At 43.8% G+C, this 16,278-nt stretch overlaps 1 protein-coding gene across 9 annotated transcripts in view; it reads left to right on the forward strand.

Moving 5' to 3' along the window:
• SUSD6 (sushi domain containing 6) overlaps nucleotides 1–16,278 on the forward strand; it is an 87,430-nt gene that overhangs the window by 46,444 nt on the left and 24,708 nt on the right. The window contains exon 3 of one of the 9 annotated variants that reach the window (XM_027777335.2): nucleotides 105–254. The exons of the other annotated variants lie outside the window; for them this stretch is intronic. Coding sequence (XP_027633136.1) covers nucleotides 218–254 — 37 coding nt within the window. The 5' untranslated portion in view covers nucleotides 105–217. The remainder of the gene's footprint in view (nucleotides 1–104; nucleotides 255–16,278) is intronic. 9 annotated transcript variants of the gene reach the window in all.

The following is a 16,278-nucleotide window of genomic DNA, read 5'->3' on the forward strand; positions in this document are numbered from 1 at the left end:
CACCCATAAAACTATCCATCAGAAAGAGAATAAAACTGTCTTGTGATCTTACAGATTTTGTTGTTTGGGCAACTTTGCATTTTCTTCTGCTTCTTTTCCAACAGGGATGTCAGCTGCTGAGACAACAGGTGGTTTTCCTGTTTTAAGTTGAACTATGGTATTTTGAAGGAAATGAAGCTACATGGAGACTTCAGGCATAGAAAAGGACTAGAATTGAATGGAGATTTGTGGGAAGGTGGTAGAATGGATTGAAGGTGAGTGAGGATCAGGGGAGGGTAAGAATCTAGGAAAGAGAAGAGGGGGACAGGGAGGGCGGCAGCAGAACAGGAGGGTGAAGGTTTCCACAGATGGAGTTGTGAAAAAGATCCTGGTGGTTTAAAAAGCCAATTAGTGGCTTGGTGGTTAAGTAGTGTAAGTCCTGAACGAAGGCAGTGCTTTAGTTATGTAAGCAGATTAGAATGGTTGAGAACAGTAATGGCCTTGGGAGGGAGGACTCTAGCAGAAAAATGTGTGTGGGTTTGGGGTTTTTTAATGGTTAGGTAAGAGTGTCTTAATGCAGGAGGATGCAGGATATGCCTTTACAGCATCAGGCTTTTGAGGCTTTTCTATATGTGACAGGACTGACTAATGAGACACTGACAGATTAAGAATTTGAGGGTTACAAAGTGTATGCGCTCCAGGGACTGAAGCTTCAAGGCATGAATCCCCTCAAGGCAGGAGCAGAGCAGGGTGAATATGCCAGCTGCTGGAGCACTGGCTGTGTCTGCCTGCAAGTGCTCTAACATCCTGGCTCAGGATCTGGGGCGGGGGAACTGTGAGAGACCATATGGAAACTGCATGTGAAACAAGACATAGGGAGGAACTTGAAGTGGAAGTTGCTGCCGTGTTTAGAGAAATACCCGTGACTTTCTGTGACAGTTCTGCTTTTTTTTAGTTTGTGTTCAGGTATATAGTTAAAAGCTGCTTTGCTCTTCTCCACCATCCTGCATTTATTTGGCTGCTACACCCACTGTAGGGAAGCCCTTCCTGTAAACAAGATAAACCTATTAAAGCTGATATACCTTGGTGTTGGCAAGGGTCCAGGGTTTCAGTCCCTGCTGATGGTGATGTTTTCCAGGTGGGGTCTGTGTGTCACTGTGAGTGGAATGAAGTTATATCAGAGTGGGTTAGGGCAGGTGAAGGTAGCAAATTTGTTTTTCCAGTTGTATTCATTTAGTCCTCCGCTTTGCCAACAAGTTAGTCAGTAGCCCAAAGCAGAAGTAGGTCTTGCTGTGATACAGAAATGTGATGTCCTTGAGCTAGCATAGTTTTAACCTTTAGGTCTTGCCACTTTGAATCCGTGTATATTTACTTCTCATACTTAAACATTCTCTTTAAGTTGACAGTTTGTGCTTTAGTGGCTGTTCCCTCCATGGCATTTTGTAAGTCAGACTCCACTTTTGGAGTAGTTGGGGGAGATACACAGTGCTGGGAGAGCTGAGCGCTCTATTGGTACAGGATCCTTGTTCAATTTTGGATCACTGAAGCAGCAGTGAAACGCAGTTGGCAGGTTTGGTCTTGAGGCGTTATCACAAGACTGGCAGTCAGGCACTGTTAGTGCACTTCTGCCACGTGGAAGAGGAGGTCTATGCAGTGGTGGCCAAGATCACTGTCTGCTGGCATAAGGAGATGTCTCTGGTGGGCGAACACACTTGAAGTGCAGTGTGGGTGCTGTGCTGGAAGGGGTTTGCCTCTCTGAGAAGTTCTGCCTCCTTTTAGCACCCTGGAGAACTCACTACCTCTTGGCATGTGCCTCCAGCTGTGGAGACTCCTCGGAGCTGAAGCACCTTCTCAGAGCACTGTTGGGTGGGGTTTTTTTGGTTTTTTTTTTCCTGTCAGTGTTGCCTTGGTCATGTTTGGTCCCACTTTACCCAGCTTTTTCCAGTCATGAGCTGATCCCATGGTTGGGATCAGTCCCTGGACGGGCAGTAGTATGACTGCATGGGGGAAAGGAGATGTTGCAGCCTGTCATTCAGTACACAGGTAAGGCTGCTTTTAGCATCCTTGATTCTTGCTGTCAGTAAAACTGAGAGACTGGTAGAAGCTTCTAACTACAGGTGTTGTGAAGAGATTTATTCTCTGACCACCATCAGGGTGAGGCAAAGACTTAACCATTTTACCACATACCTCTGGCCACCTGCCACTTGTCTGAGGCAGGTCAGGAGTATTTCATGCTTGGCTACATCAGGTGCCATGGAGAGATTTGAGAGGATGAAAATGAATGTCTGTTCTGCATCCTGTGACAGCAGGGAAGCATCTATCACTAAGTCTGTTTCCATCTGCTGAATGTTAACCAGTTGTTTTAAATGGAGGAAATCTTTCTTCTGACCCTGGTTGGTTAGTAGCACCAAGGGAGGGTACCTGCAGAACTAAAGCTTTTTGTGTTTTTTATTTTAAAATGATTTGGGGTCCGTGGCACCATTTCAAAGGTGCTTGCCGGTGAGCACCCTGCACAGACAAAACCAAACACACCTCCCTTTCCAGAGTGGTCTGCCACCTTTCTTCTTTCTGTGGTGACAGAGGCTGTCCTCATTAAATACAGATACTAATACATAGATAGTTCAAACACCCAAGCAGCAGCGGAATGACTGGACTTTAAAGATGAAATAGTTCCCGTTTCTTTTCCAGCAGTGGGATTTGGGGCTCTTATGTATTATTTCAGTGGTATTAGAGTAGCTTCACCCAATCTCACAGTGAAGTGAGAATCACTGTCAACAAAGCAGTGTTTGTGAATAGCAAGTATTGTTTCAGCCTGTAGCTTGCTTTTCCAGTTAACCTGTATTTCACCTGGTGTAAAACTTAGTTTGATTTACTACTTAGCTGTTGCGGTGGTCTCCCTTTTCTCCTGTAGTGGGAGGCTCTCTGGAAGATGGTAGGAAATGGTAAGTTGTAGGAAACACTTTTTCCAGTGAATTCTGTAGTATTTAAAACAGAATCATTACTTGAAGTGGGTTATTCCCTGGTGATTCCCTGACCGGTGTCAGAGGCAATGAAAACTGAACACTAAATTGAAAACAAAACTAGAAAGCACTCTGGTAACCATCTGCCAGTTGTTACATATCGCGTGGTGGCAGGATGAAACTCATGGTGTCTGGTCTGGTCTCGGATCACCCCATGGCAATTAGTTACAGTTGCTTTTGCAGGGAAGTTGACTGCTTTTCGTGCCTTTGGAGTAGCTTTCTCCATGGGAGAGATTCCTGCCCGAGGCTGAGCTGGTTCCAGGGGCTGTGAGGATAGATGTATTTATGTTGATTTGTTTCTTTGAGCTGTGAGCCCCTACACCAGTATCTGTTGTGTCTGGTTTAATGACTAGCTGTAATGATTTTTACTGTCGTGCAATTGTTTAGCAGTAGCAAGAGAACAGTTGGGGACCTTTTGCTTTGCCTTTTATCAAGTCTTCCCCGAGCCCATCTTTGTCCTCACATGCACGTTTGGAGAACACAAGGCCACAGCATACGGCTGCTGTGCCCCCGGCCCCTGCCCCGCATGCATGAATTCATCAGCTTGATCTTTCCACCCCTACTCCTCAGGAGGGTCAGATGGCAGCTGCAGCTCCTGTCAAGCATGATGCCGAGCAGGGAGCTTTGGGGAGGAGGGTTACAAAAGGCCCAGCTTAAATCGTCTGTGTAAGGGCACAGCAAAGGCTCTGTCACCGAGGCCCGACTGCTTGTCTTCTGGTGCTATGGTTGTAATGACATTAGCATTTCAAAAAGGGGATTACCACAGCCCCCAGGTTCTGAGGGGAGGGTATTTTGGCTGTTGTTTGAAAAGCTGCTTTCTGGCTATCTCTGCTTTTTCCCTGCATGTGGATCCTGAAGGGTTGTTGAAGGTGACCACACCATGTTAAAAGTGGGTTGCTGCTGTTGCGAGGAAGCTGGCTGTTTATTGCCCTAAATGTGGGCTGGTAGATGTGAAATTGTTGCTGGTAACGTTCGTTCTTGTTGATTTGGAGTGACTGAGAATTTTCCAATGGAAAAGTAAAATTAAAGGGTCTGTATTGGGATCATAACTGTATGCTAGAGACGTATCCTGAAGTCATGTTTACAGGAAGAGGTTAAGGTAATTATACTAGTTTGTCTCATGTATTTCAACCAAAGGAAATGGGCAGCACACGCATCCTATTAACTGTCTGCCTTCCACATTTCTGGTACCGAAGAAGACTTTCTGTGCCCAGGTACAAGATTTCAGGGTGTTTCCTTGGGAAATTGATTTTATTTTTATAATGTCCTGTTTAAAAATAAAAATTTCTGTAGTGAAATTTAACTCCTGTCTCTTGCAACTCTCTTGCATTACCCTCACAGTGGATCTGTGTTCAGTTGCTCTTCATTTTTCACCGAGTTCACTTTCCCTTTCCAGTGTTACCTGTGCTGGAAACTTGCATTAAGGCCTTACATATGCTGGGCTCTAGCGGAAAATTCCTGCAGTTGTTCTTTCCTCTCTGGTTCCATTAGCTGTTGAAATGATGGGTTAGGCCAAGCAGGCTGGTCATCTGGTCCCTGGGGCAAGAGAACAAAGGGAATTGTCTTGTTTGCCTGCCAGAGAGAGGCAAGAGTACTTTGTGCAACCTCTTGAACCCTGTGTGGGCCCTAAAATCAGCTGACCCACAGTGTCCAAAACAGGAGCCCCGTGGCTTGACTCTGTGAGCACAGTTGGAGGTTGTGTAGCAGAAGATGCTGTGGTCGCCTGGAGCCTTGTCCTGAGCAGTGTTGCTAGAGCTGTCTGTATTGAACTGTTGAATAAGAAAGGAAAGGTGTGTTTTGAAGAGGCATTGTTGTATGCATAGGTTTAAGTGTGCCCCTACAAGGACTTCTCTTGTGTGTTCCTGTAGGGCATAGTTCAAGTGGTTTTGCAAAGCTGTGCTGGCCCGAGTCATGGCTGTCCCTTGCTCTGGGTGCTGCTGGGAGCAGCCATGAGCAGGGCTTCCTGCGGTGAGTCACAGCTCCTGCGTAGGGACAAACAGCCAGAGACCAGTGGGAAGAACTGGTAGCTCTTCCTGAGAGAGATGGCGGGCCTGGGCCATAGGTAAGCTGTTCCTCAGGGCCTCAAGGAGGAGCAAAAGTAGTTTCTTCTGTAAACACTGCCCAGGGTACTTACTGTGCCCAGGAAGGGAGGCATGTAACTTCTCCATGTGAAAACAGGAGCTGCAGAAGGCCTTCCAGGAGTGTGGTGGCTGCTGACGAGGTGTGTGTGCTTATTTCAATGTATTTCAAACTGCCAGTCTCCAGGCCTATAGTAATCTGCTTATTTCTGTAGAGCACAACTGTCTATAAACTTCAGCAAGGGTGGAGTGTCTTAAACATTAGATGCTCAACTGAACCTTCACTGAGTGAAGGTGGAGCTTTTTGGATGCCCTGTGCCTGAGGTAAGCTGGACAGAAAGCACAGGGTGGCAGAGCCACAAGTCACTGTGGTCATTCTCGTCTTTTTTCTGTTTCTGCAAATGTGCCAGCAGACACAGCTATGCAAATCTGCCAGCTGTCTCCTTGGGAGGTTAGTCACTGAGTCATTGTGCAACCAGCTCTGGTTGCACAGGCTTTTGAATTTGCAGTTAAACTTAGCTACTGTGCATATTTGTGTGGCTGGCTTTGGGATGTGTGAGTTTCTGCATCCTCTTTTCGAAACTTTTGTCTTTTCTGGTAGTGGTGGTAGAAATGAAATATTCAGTATTGTAGTGGAAGTAGGCTAGAGAAAAAATTAAATGTGAATGCTGTGAACTAAAAAGCTAAGAACTAAAGAATGCAGGAAACAACAAACGGCCTGGTTTCTGGAGGGCTGATGAAATTTTAGGTTTACTTGAGGGGGGGAATCCTCTCTCATTCTCTCCAATTTCAGGGCAATTACTGTTTTAAGGCTTGCAAGAGAAAGATAAGGGCAGCAAAAAATAGAATTAATAAGTGCTGGTCATAATATTTAGTGGGATAAGAGCATTTATAATTATTATGGAGTAAGAGGAGAGGAAAAAATTCATGAAGAAGAAAGTAGGTTTATTTCCCTTACTCCCTGTTTGGATTAATGAATTTAATTACTTGGAAATAGCTAGTAGCAAACTTGTGAGCTTTTTTTCAAATGTACTTTTAACAAGACTGCAAATTTTAAAAGAATGGGCAATTCAGTAAAAATAATTGAAGATGTAAGAACTTAACTGCTATATCTCCCACTGCAAGTACTTTTTGTCCATAGATGTTTAAGAGGACTGAATTAATATGCCTCTGATGTACTAGGAGGGGAGAAACCAGGGCACGAAAACACAATTCTAAATGCAGAGAAGCAAGTGAGATACTGAGTTTCAAATAGATCCTTACAATAAAGTTGTCCTTTCTTTTGTTCCTGTCAGCATAAAATAGAGACAAATATGGAAAGGAAATGGCTGAGCAGAGTAATGGAATTCTGTGTAACAAGCAGCAAGAGTGCATGAGGTGGGAGAGGGAAGATGGTGCAGAATGCCAGAAAAGGATTTTTGTATAATAAAGCTTGTGTCATAAATTCCTCCCTTCTTCATGGTATAGTTTAGTTTTGGCTAAATTGTTTGCTCTTTTGTCAGCTTAAACTGGTCTTTATAACGTGATATGACAGCTAAGCAAGTAAATAGCAAAGAAAAATAGCATTGCATCTTCTTTAAATTAGGGAAGATATCTGGCAGGATGATGCTCGTGTCAGATACATTTACCATCAAATAGAATTTTCCAGAGTGCTTGTGTCCCACTGGTAATCAGTTGGGAGAGGATGTCTCAAGTCATGCAAGCACTGCTGAAAATTTTGCCCCGTGTGTTTTAACAGTCTGAAGGAGGGACTTGGCATCCTGCTGCTTAGATTTGCAGGCAATACAGTGCTGAAGGAGAGCTGCAAAATTCCCATCATGACTGAGTAACATGAGATTACTCTGCGCAGCGTCTGGAAATCCATAAAGAGAGACTGAAGCTAGCCTTCTCCAAAGGTTACTTGACTAGTAAGCAGACTGAGGCAGCGTTCGTAAGAAGGCATAAATCCATTCCCTTAATTTGCAGTGATGGCAGCCCACTCTGAGTTGTTTCAGGAAGGCAGGGTGGAGTCATATGCCTTTTCATTTCCCCTTGGTGAGCATGTACCCCCCGGACAATGCTAATTATCTGTACTAAAAGTCTACCAGCAGTACAAGAGAGCTTCATATTTCCAGCTTGTCCCATTCTACGATGAGAACAGACACATTGCCAGAGCTGGCTGAGCTCTGAATACTGATGTAGAGAAGCTTAATTCTCTAGCAGCAGTTCTACCTGGAAAGATGCTTCCGTGTTCCCAGTTTGCACAGTAACAACAGGGTCTTCTATTATCTTCAGCATTAGCATGAGCCCCGGTGTGAGGGCTCCCCAGGGCATGATTTCTAAGAAAATAGTATGCTGAATAAAGCAGTTTTATGCAGCAATGGTGAAATGTTTTCTTGTGGTTTTCTTAGTGATCCTTTTTGTTAGGTCATCAAGAAGAGCATTTGAAAGCAATGTGCCATGTTTTGGTCAGTCTCATCAGGTACTGAACTGTGGAACAAGCATGTCCCCTGACTGGAGCCAGTACAGATGCTGTATGACAGACGCGGGTGTTCATACTTGTCCTAGGAACACCTCTTGCAAAACCATCCTTCCTGTTCCTATGGGCTGCTGCAGCCCTGGAGATCTCTTTGACTACAATGTAGTTCTATCTGTGCAGGTGTTTTGTGCTTTTAGAAGGAAATCACTTCAGTCTAGTAGCTTGTGATGGCTCAAGAGGTTTTTCACGTTATGGTCCCGTTGCTGTGAGCCTTGGTTTTGAATGTTTTCAACCATTCTTACTGAAGAGTGTCAGGTCCCTTAATATGTCCTAATTTTGTACCTGCAGCCACATGACCTCCTCTTGGAATGGAGCATTATGGAAAGCCTGCTTTTCTGGGAGCTTTTTGCAGAGTCTAGACTGGAAATCTGTTGCCAGTAAATGTGTTAGACTGGGATTAGAAGTTTCCAAGCAGTGGTCTTCAGAATACATAATAGTCTGTGTAGTTCTGCCTGCCACGTAATGACAGCTTCTCACTTTCAAATTGCTTTAATGGTGCTAAAATGGAGCTTTAAACATGTTTTTGCTTTCCAGTGCAAGCAGTTTCTGTAATTGGCAGAGGTATGTGCCCCTGAATAAGAAAGTATGTGATTACAAACCCCCTCTGTTATGGAGGAATGCTCTTGTTGGAGTGTGTTCTACACACCAGAGTGACTTCCATCGCTGATGAGGAGTTTAAGAGGAGCAGGAAGGGGTAACTTCTAAAACCACAGCTATTGAGAGGAAAACATAGGGGCGGTTGGGTAGCTCGCTCTTCTCTGTGGAATTACTGCAGAAGGGACACTGGGCCTGGCAGTGTAGTTGTTGCAGGGTAGTGTGGGATGAGTGTCCTGTGGCAGCAGAAGAGATCGTGGCTTGGTTTCTGTTTACACTGTGAGCTAAAGAGTAAATGTCAGTTGTCTGACTGTCTCTTCCACCCAGAGATTGTGACACTGACAGCCTTGACGTGCAATAACTAGGCTGCTGTGATTTGCATTCATGGCTTTAAGTTCTGATTCTTCTGGGTGTAGGGCTGTGAAAGTAGATCATGGCATTTAATGTAAGATAGACACCTCCATCCACCTTATTAACGAAGCCATACCAACTGGGAAGAAAAATGGGGGGAAAGAAGTCCAGTGTTTTAATCCAGGTGGCTTTTCCCAGTGTTTGGGAAGCCTTTGCTCTCTTTGTCTTCAGGCAAGATACCAAGAAAAGGAGAATGGAGAAGAGCAGTGGGTCTGTCTTTTGAGGAACACCCTAGTTTTCCAGATGTTAAAAGATGTTTCTACTCTTGGGAAGTCACCTTTATTTCTGGTGAGATTTGATACAGTATAATGGTGTTTAGCCACAAAATGGCCTTTTGCACAACTGTAGTATCAGTTTAAGAACTGAGAACCTATTCTAAGGTTTGTCACTGAGTAACCCTTTGGGAGAATGGAAGTCTGTTTCTTGACAGTGCTGCTCTTAACGTGTATTTTGGAAATGGTAGCTTTGAAATCCCTGGCTACTTGGTCAAGCGATCTAATCCAGAGGTTTTGGAAAAGGGCTTTTTGTACTTTCATCCTAATATAAAATCCTCGTGAGGTTTTAGAAGGCTCTTGTGTGCATGCGTGGAGGGAATGTGGTGTTAGCTGAAGGATGTGTAGTCAAAATCAAGTTGAGTGCTCTGACCAGGGAGCAGTGGTTTGGGAGGAGGGGACACAGAGGAACTCTGTTTTGATTGGGCTGTCCACTATTTCATTAATACCCTGATGAAAGATATAAATTATTATGAGGAAGTCCAGTTGGAAAGTAGATACTCCTAATGCTTCTCCCTTCTGTTCCAAACTTGAGCTGCTTTCCACTGAGGCTGAAGCTGTCTCCTAAAAGTATTGTCCCCTGTTCTTCATGTCAGCTACCAGAATATAGCTGTTCTTACGAGTGGTTTCCTAGATCTTAAGTGTGGCTAAAGTAGCCTTTTCTAAAAAGTGAATAGAAAAGGCAGGGGTGGACAAGGGGCAGAATAAAGGATGGCACTGCAGGCTGCCTAACGTGATCAGCACTGTGAAATTGAATGCAACAGCCTTTGGACAGTCTTTGACTATAATTGTGCTGGCAATGGTAAGAAAGTTCTAACAGTGTCTGTGCTCGATGGGATATATCTGGTGAGAGGGAGTAAATCTCACATGCTGAGCAAATTGTGTGGGGGTGGAGGAGATTGGAAGAAGGGAAAATTACCATAAGTTTGAAAGAAGGGGCTGTGGAATTGTTATACTGTCTCTTGTCCTCATAGCTCCCTGCTGCCTGCTAAACATGGCTCTGCAGTGCCTGTTGCCTTACTGCTAAGACAGTGGGGTTTCTGTTATTTTCCTTCCCCTGAGAGCCTTCAAATCCCATTTTATCCAATCATATGCAGGAGATTGGGAAACAAATGAACAAAACCAGGAAAAGTCTGGGTAAAGGAGATACTGTTTCTGTCTTTATCGGAATGGCTTTGTAACACCTGCTGTTGATCCGGTCTTCCTAGATGGTGTATGTTCAAGACACCATATGTTCCCAGTGAACTTGACCAAAGTGATCAAGTTTGGGTTTGGAGCTCTCAGATTTCTGTCTACATTATTACCCCTGTAATGCTTATTCTTCCTGATTAAATGCGTGTCCTGTTCTCTGAAATGCTTTATGTTAGTGTGAAAAAGAGATCAGTTACAGACCAGTAACTGATAGGTTTAGTAAACAGACTCCTGTCTTTTCTCTGGAACTTTGTGTTACAGTCTGGATGCTAATTTATTAGCATCAAAATAACTTCCGTGCTGTTTTGACCCACTAGTTTTCAGACATAAGACATCCGTGTCTGTTATTTAAGTGTTCTCAAGGAGTCTGCATGCACAGTTGGGAGAGTTCCCAACTGCATCTCTCTGGGGGGCAGCATTTCTGCTATTTTTAGCATGATTTCTTTGGGTCTTCAATTTCCTTTGTGTGAGAAACTTCACTAACTGGCAAGAGGTTGAACCATACAGTAAATGGATCTCAAAGGATAGGAGACTTTCACTTCACTACCAAGAAACCTCTAAGTGCTGTCTGGACACTTTTACCAAACCTTCTGGTAGACTGAGCTCCCCTGAGCAGCTGAAGGGACATCATGGCATAGAATGGCCTGGCATAGAATTACTACATCTTGGAAACAGTTGGTATAGGGGCGCTGTCTATGTGTACTGTTTATTTTCACTTTGTCTGGAGTCTTCATTTGTGACAACTGGTAAACTCCATCTGGCTGTAACACTTAGTGGTTTATTGCCTCTCTATTGAACTGAGGTCTAAAGGGTGCAGTGGGAAAAATTTGCTATCTGCTGCAGGGGAGAAAAAAAAAAAAAGCAAGCATTAACTTGTGAATCATCTATTTAAATGAGGAGGAGAGACTCTGCAGTTCAGGGAGTTCATGGAGAGCAGAGAGAACCTGAATTCTGTAGGAGACATAGAGGGTGAGGCTGGGTGATGGTCTACAAATGGCAGTAGGGATGCTGAATCATTTAGTGTGGGAAGTAGTGGTCAGATGGTGACTGAGTGTGGGCTGGAGTCAGTGGTCTGCACATCTACCCTGCCCTTCACCTGCCTTTCTGGAAGGGCACAGGGCTCCTGAGGTTGTACCTACCAGCCTTGTGTGGGTGTCTAGTGCCTCAGAACTAACTGAGCCTGAATTGAACCCTCTGTCTGGGGAGCCCCATGCAAGGGGTGCTTTCTTCAGCTCCCTGAAAAAGTGACTTGGGAACATGCATGGAGTCAGCTTTTAGGGTGTGGGGTGCCCAATGTGTTGAAGGATCTTGTGGATGTTGCATTTTTCTTGAATGTGTCAGGTGATCTGCTTGTGAGCTGCCTTCTCACAGGAATGGGGCTTGCTGAGTCCATGCCCAGGACCTGTAGATACCTGGCTGAAGCCAGGTTTGATGGGCAGAACCTAGTGAGGTCTGGGAAGGTGTGTGTAAGCCAGGTTCGGCAGCTGGATCTGTAAGGCTTGGGAAATGTAGCTGCAGAAAGTTTACCCTGGCAGTGGTTTTAATGCTGAGGCCTCTGGTGAGAGAACACAGAGAAAAAGAATAGTTTAACTTCTGCCCTCCCCTAGTTTAAGCTTTTGATAGTGTAAACACTCTTGGGGGGGGGGGGGGTGGGTGAAGATGCTGCTGCTTTTACTTCTTTTATTTGCTAGGTTAAGGGGATACTAGATGGGAGCACTGATACTGGGAAAGAGCTGGGATTTGGATGCTTGCTTTCTACCACGTGCATTTGTGTGATGACGTGGAAGGCAGATTTGGGTCCAGCTGTGTGAGGGCTCCCCAGGGTGTTCTCAGCATTCCTCCAAGCTCCGGCCCCAGCTCTGCAGAAGCTGGGAACGCTCATGAATTTTCCCGTTTGCGCCCAGCGGAGCACTTTCTGTGGCATTCAGGCATGCTCCGACAGCTTCCTCTACTGCATTCTTCCCTGGGGAGCATCTGAAATGTGCTTTTTCTGTGTAGGGGATTCTTTGAAACTGCTTTGTTCTTGCATGATTTGGGAAAGATGATGTTGTTTTTAGCTGATGGGCTGTAACTTCTCCTACTGTCTTGGTTGCTCTTGCTTAATGTTTCCCTTCCAAAGCCTGAGTCAGAAGAAGATGGTTGTGAAATCTGTCTGCTAGATTAGTGTATATATGTATGTGTGTATTCTGTGTTGGCCAGAGTAGAGTAGTGGAAGGGATTTTTATGTTCTAGGGAATTATGAACCTATAAATAAATAAATCTTCCTTTTAAACCGCTATTTGTCTTTTGAAATCATCTGGCCTTCCTCATCCTGTTTCTCAGAGTATCAGAGAATTGAGTTGCTATTGTGACATTTTATAGTGTAAAGTTAGCATTTCATTCTGATAAGTCATCTGTCTCTCCCAGTGAAGATAAGATAGTTCTGCAGCTCTTGAAACCAAGGTTGAGATGATGTCCTGCTGGATTGACAATTTAAACAAAAAGGAACAAGTAGTAATGTAGTGAATACTGCTATTATCCACTAACATTTTTACTTGAATTTTGCTGAAATGTGCAAAAACTGTTCTTGGAGGCAAGTGCTTAACAAAAACAACCCAAAATGCGAAACAACAACACCCAAACTAAAACAATATACCCCGAAATCCCAGCTAACAGCTCCATCTCTGTTATGGAGCTAGGTAGTTAGAACAGTTGAGCTTATTGTCTGATGTGAGGGGATGCTGGAGCTGAGCAGGAATTTTCTCATTCATGTTTGGAAGATGGCTGTGAGGAGGAGCAGTAGGACTTTAGAAAGGAGGAGGCAAAACTGTAAGAAGGTGAAGAGGGACCTGAAATTTCTCCAACTTGATGCTATGAATGCTGGCTGGAAAATGTGTAGGACAACAGGTAATGAAAATCGTTTCATGTTGTTTTGGTTCTTGTGGCATTCAAGGAAATAGGGTTTTGTAACAACATCTGCAAACCAACCAAGTTGTCTGGAAGAACCTGGCCTGGAACAATCTCTCTCCAATAATGCAATGTTCTAGACCCCATGGTCTGGCTGGCAGGAAATTATAATGGTATCATTCCAGCGGGGCCTGTCAAAGTAGAGTGATCCAGGTAAAATGCTATTGTTGTGGTGTGATACTGGGTACTTTATGCAGCCAAAGCTCAAGTATTTTCACACTGTTGTTATCCTGTGTTGCCCTGAGAAATTCTTGTGCTGGTTTAGCAAGAACTGCTCTGACATGACTGATGATGCTGTGTAGATAAGATGTAGCTGAAGGAAGCCACTTGAGACCTGAACAGCAAGTGCCTCAAAACAATAAATGAAACTTAATGAAATGTCACAAATAATATAAAAAGCCAGCTGGCACAAAAGGAATGTTGTTGAGTTAAAACCAGACAGTAACTCTGCAAGGTGGTAATGCAGCATATGTGTCCCTAGCTATGTGTTAGTCCTGTTTATGGCAATAAAGGTTGAAGTAAATTCCTGGACAGACACACTTGTGTGGAAGAACTACTGAACTATGAAATCCTACATCTGGATTGGCTTTCTTTGTGTAGGAAGAGACACAAATATTAAAGCATTTAAATTAATCTGTAAATTTTTGTCATTGAAATTAATTACAGTGGTGACAAGAACCCTTAAGTGATTGTATTGCACTTTCCAGACTACTTGAAACTATATATTCATAAAGGCAGGCAGGAAAGCTCTGAAGAGGGAAGGTGAGGCAGGGAGGCAAAACTTCAGGTTAGCTGTTGATGGAGCGTGTCTCTGGGCCGGGGTCCTTTGAGCCTACTAAGCTGCAGTGCCTCCTGCTTCAAAATTTTGGCCTCCGTAACATCTACGTCAGTGATGAGATACGTTTTGGCTGGCTCTGTGGCAGTAAGTTGGAGCTGGAGTTGTGTGTCTCCAAGGCTCTTGAGCATCTGTCAGGCCAGCTGTGCTCCAGCAACACCAGGAGAAGAGCAAAAGCAACTTCATAATAAAGCATTATGAGAGTGTTTGATTTGGTTTTTTTAAGTTTTAACTTGGTATTTTAGTTCTTGAAGAACAAAGAACATGTTTAGGTTACCAGGGAATATAAATAAGAAGCAAAGGATATGTAGACTTTTATTTCTTTTTGCTTAAAAGCAGCAAAGTGCAAAGAGGTCGGACTGATGTTTAGCAGTTCTTGAGGAGATGTGTTCTCTTTCTTGAAGTTTTTGTTTTGAAAACAGTTATACTGCTGGGTTTTGGGTTGTATGTTTTATAAACTTTTTATGTCAAATGGAAGGAATGGTATTTCATCTTTTCTTATCTTTTTATCAGGCATCTAGTGCTGCAAATGGGTCCTCTCTTGGCAGTTGCTACCTCTAACCTATTTTTTTTTTTTATTACATGCTTTTTCAGCTGGATATTTCGACTTGCCTGTGTTTTGATTCCAGTGGCTATAGTGAAAGTATCAGAGGGCAAGTAGTATTTCAAAGGGTGAGAAGTCCTTCACATCTTTTCTGAACACTTTTTGCCAGCTGTGGAAGGAGCTTGCTTTTTGAACAGTTTCCCAATCCTGGCTTGTTTCGTTTTGGCTTTGTTTACCATGTGGGTGTTTGGGATGAGAAGCTAGAAAGACAGATTTCATGTTTGCTGCTAGGTATGCTTTTGAGGATTAGCTAATTCCTATCTATTGAGTTGCTTAGAGCTTTGGTAGGTACTAGGAAGATGGAAGTACAAAAATGAACACTTTGAAGCTATTACATCTGTATAACAAGATAGTCTTCTCAAAGGAGGTGGCTGAAAATCTAACTTCTTTAATACACTGTGTTTGTAAAGATTATACTAAGTTGCCATTTACTTCCCATGTGCCATTTGATCCCCAGCAGAATCTGAGTGGGTGGAATGTGTGGAATTCTGCCTGTTCTGCCAGAACTTGATAGTGTCTTCTGTGACTAGTAAATCAAAGTAGAAGCATCATCCCACCAGACCTTGATGCCTCTTGCTAGTCATGCTCCAGTCATGAAGCAAGCTTACTGACAGCTTCACTGGGTTAACTCCCTTCTTTCCAAAAAAAAAAAACAAACCAAAACCCACTCGCCAGTTACTTGCGTTGCCAGTAAACAGAGAAGACCACATACGGAATAGCTGTTAATTTTCAGTGCAGGTTATACAGGGTTTGACGCCACCTTTCCTGCTGTCACCTTGCTAGCTCTTAAATTGCCCAGCACACTTAGTGTTAGGCAATTCAGAAAGGTGTATCATAGCTAGCACTTCTCAGTGGAATAAACTTACTTTGCTTTGAAGCTTAGTTCTTCACCTTCATCTGTGTCTTGGAGCTTTTGAATTATCAGAGTCTGTATCAGCTTATCAGTTCAAGAAAAAGTAGCTGAGAATGGTTAACTTGCAGCACAACTGGGAGTCTCCAAGGCTTTGTGGTCTCTGGGAAAGCCAGCTTTGCCACGTGGTGCGCTTCTGTCACTGTAGTCTGAGGTGTCTCCTACTTTGAATAGGATGACTTGAGTGTTCAGCTGGGGCTACTTTTGTTTTCCTGCCAGTCTCTGCAGAGAAGTTGCTTGCAATGCTGAGCTCCTGTAAAGCCGGTAGAAACGATGACTTAATTCTTACAGCTAATGTAACCACATCTAGAGTGAAAATACAGAGTGTGCTTGAGTGAGGCTTTCCAGCGAGAGAGGACTAATAACTCTCTGCAATTTTGGCCAGCCAGTGGTAATTTGAGTGCTTGTTCTGACAAGTCCCATGACAGGGATGAGTCATTCTTAAATGATAAACAAATCTGCGCAAATACTAGATTCTGATCTGTTCAATGGCCCTGAACAGAGCCAGAGGTCAGAAAAGAAATGGCATAGTGGGATAAAAAAGCATTCTCCAGTGTGTGGTGTTGTATCAGATTGAAATTTCATGATTGCTGCCCTTCCCTTTCCCTAGCAAAGCTGTCTGTAGATGCAGTGCAGAGGGGAGCTGCAGAGGGCTTCGAGCTTCCCAGTTCAGTTTCCACATAGGTGAAAGTGGAATAATGTTGAGCACAAAGTTGATCACCTGTGTGCATGCCATTACTAGGTCAGCCTTAGCCAAACTTCCAAATTAGTACTTTTTGGATAGACTGAGTCAGAGGCAACAGCTGCTGCTGCTGCTGAAAGGATGAAAAATGAATTGGCTGTGGAAGGCTCATTAGTGAAGACAGCCTACCAAGGCAGAGCTTTAAAGCGACTCGGCTAGTGTTGGGGATCTTTCCATG

This window comes from Falco peregrinus, chromosome 1 (genome assembly GCF_023634155.1).
Source record: "Falco peregrinus isolate bFalPer1 chromosome 1, bFalPer1.pri, whole genome shotgun sequence".
Lineage (NCBI taxonomy): Eukaryota > Metazoa > Chordata > Aves > Falconiformes > Falconidae > Falco > Falco peregrinus.